At 39.0% G+C, this 1,255-nt stretch overlaps 1 protein-coding gene across 1 annotated transcript; it reads left to right on the forward strand.

Annotated features, from left to right (window-relative positions):
• Window positions 1-76: 76 nt before the first annotated feature.
• On the forward strand, window positions 77-1,095 carry LOC117120996 (the record flags this gene model as incomplete). The annotated part of the gene is made up of 2 exons (XM_033266091.1): window positions 77-250; window positions 685-1,095. Coding segments are annotated over 2 exons (585 nt in total), but the record flags the coding sequence as incomplete, so codon positions are not given.
• Between the last annotated feature and the right edge of the window lie 160 nt (window positions 1,096-1,255).

Raw genomic sequence — 1,255 nt, forward strand, 5'->3', positions numbered from 1 at the left:
AAAGGTATTGTCAAAAACCTCAGGCCAGTTGTTCTTTTGAACACCATCAGAAAGATTTTAGCTATGTCTTATACAGAGGATAGGGGATAAACCTAGGAGCGTTATACCGCTCTCTCAAGCAGCATACACCAAAGGGAGAAGTGTTACCGAACATGTATTTGCTCTCAGAACCCTCGCAGAGAAAGCCATTACCTCATCTGAGTACAAGCTTACTCTTCTTATGCTAGACATGAGCAGCGCTTTTGATAGAGTGAATAGGAAAAAAACTCATCGAGATTATATCACAAAATCTAGAACCTGAAGAACTAAACCTCATTAAAATATTAATAAAACAAGTAGAACTTAAAGTAAGGATAGCAAAGGAGTTAGGTGACCCTATTATATCAAATATTGGGGTTCCACAAGGAGATTGCCTTAGCCCTATCCTCTTCACCACATACTTAGCATGCATATTACAAACATATGAACAACAACAACAATATCAGACATACAATTTCACATTGAGCCTTCAATATGCCGACGACATTTCATGGATATCTATATCACAAGAATACGTAAACGAAATAAAGAAAGAACTGCCACCTCAACTTAGAGACTACAACTTAACAGTAAACGCATCCAAAACGGAAGAGTATACCATACAAAGGAAAGGAAATGAAGATTGGCGAAATTGTAAATTTCTAGGCAGCAAGTTGGGAACAAGAGAAGACATCAGACATCAGTAACAGAAAACACCTCTCTCTAGCAGCATTCTCTAAAATAAGTGGTATACTCCAAAATAAGAAAATAACAACCAAATTGAAAGTAAGAGTCTTCAATGTATATGTCACCAGTATCTGCCTATACAACAGCGAACTCTGGACAATTACCAAATTGTTAGAGAATGAAATAGATGTGTTCCAACGAAAGTTTCTACGAAGAATATTAGGTATAAAGTGGCTAGAGAAAATAAGGAATGACGAGTTATATAGAAAGACAGGGGAAGAAGAATGGAGTAAGAAAGTAAAGAAAAGAATTCTGATATGGTATGGGCACCTGCTCCGCTTAGATGAACACACTCCAGCTAGAATGGCATACCACGAAGCAGAGCGAAAGGTAAAACGTCCGCAGGGGCGGCCGACAACATCATGGATGGCCAACATCATGAAGGAAACAAGATTTTTCACACACGGGTCTATGCACGCACTTGCTCAAAAACGCACCGAATGGCGGAAATTAGTGAAATGCGCGATGTCTAACGACGACTAGCGTTCAA

This window comes from Anneissia japonica, unplaced genomic scaffold (assembly GCF_011630105.1).
Source record: "Anneissia japonica isolate Jap-2015-1 unplaced genomic scaffold, ASM1163010v1 scaffold118573_len1255_cov106, whole genome shotgun sequence".
NCBI lineage: Eukaryota > Metazoa > Echinodermata > Crinoidea > Comatulida > Comatulidae > Anneissia > Anneissia japonica.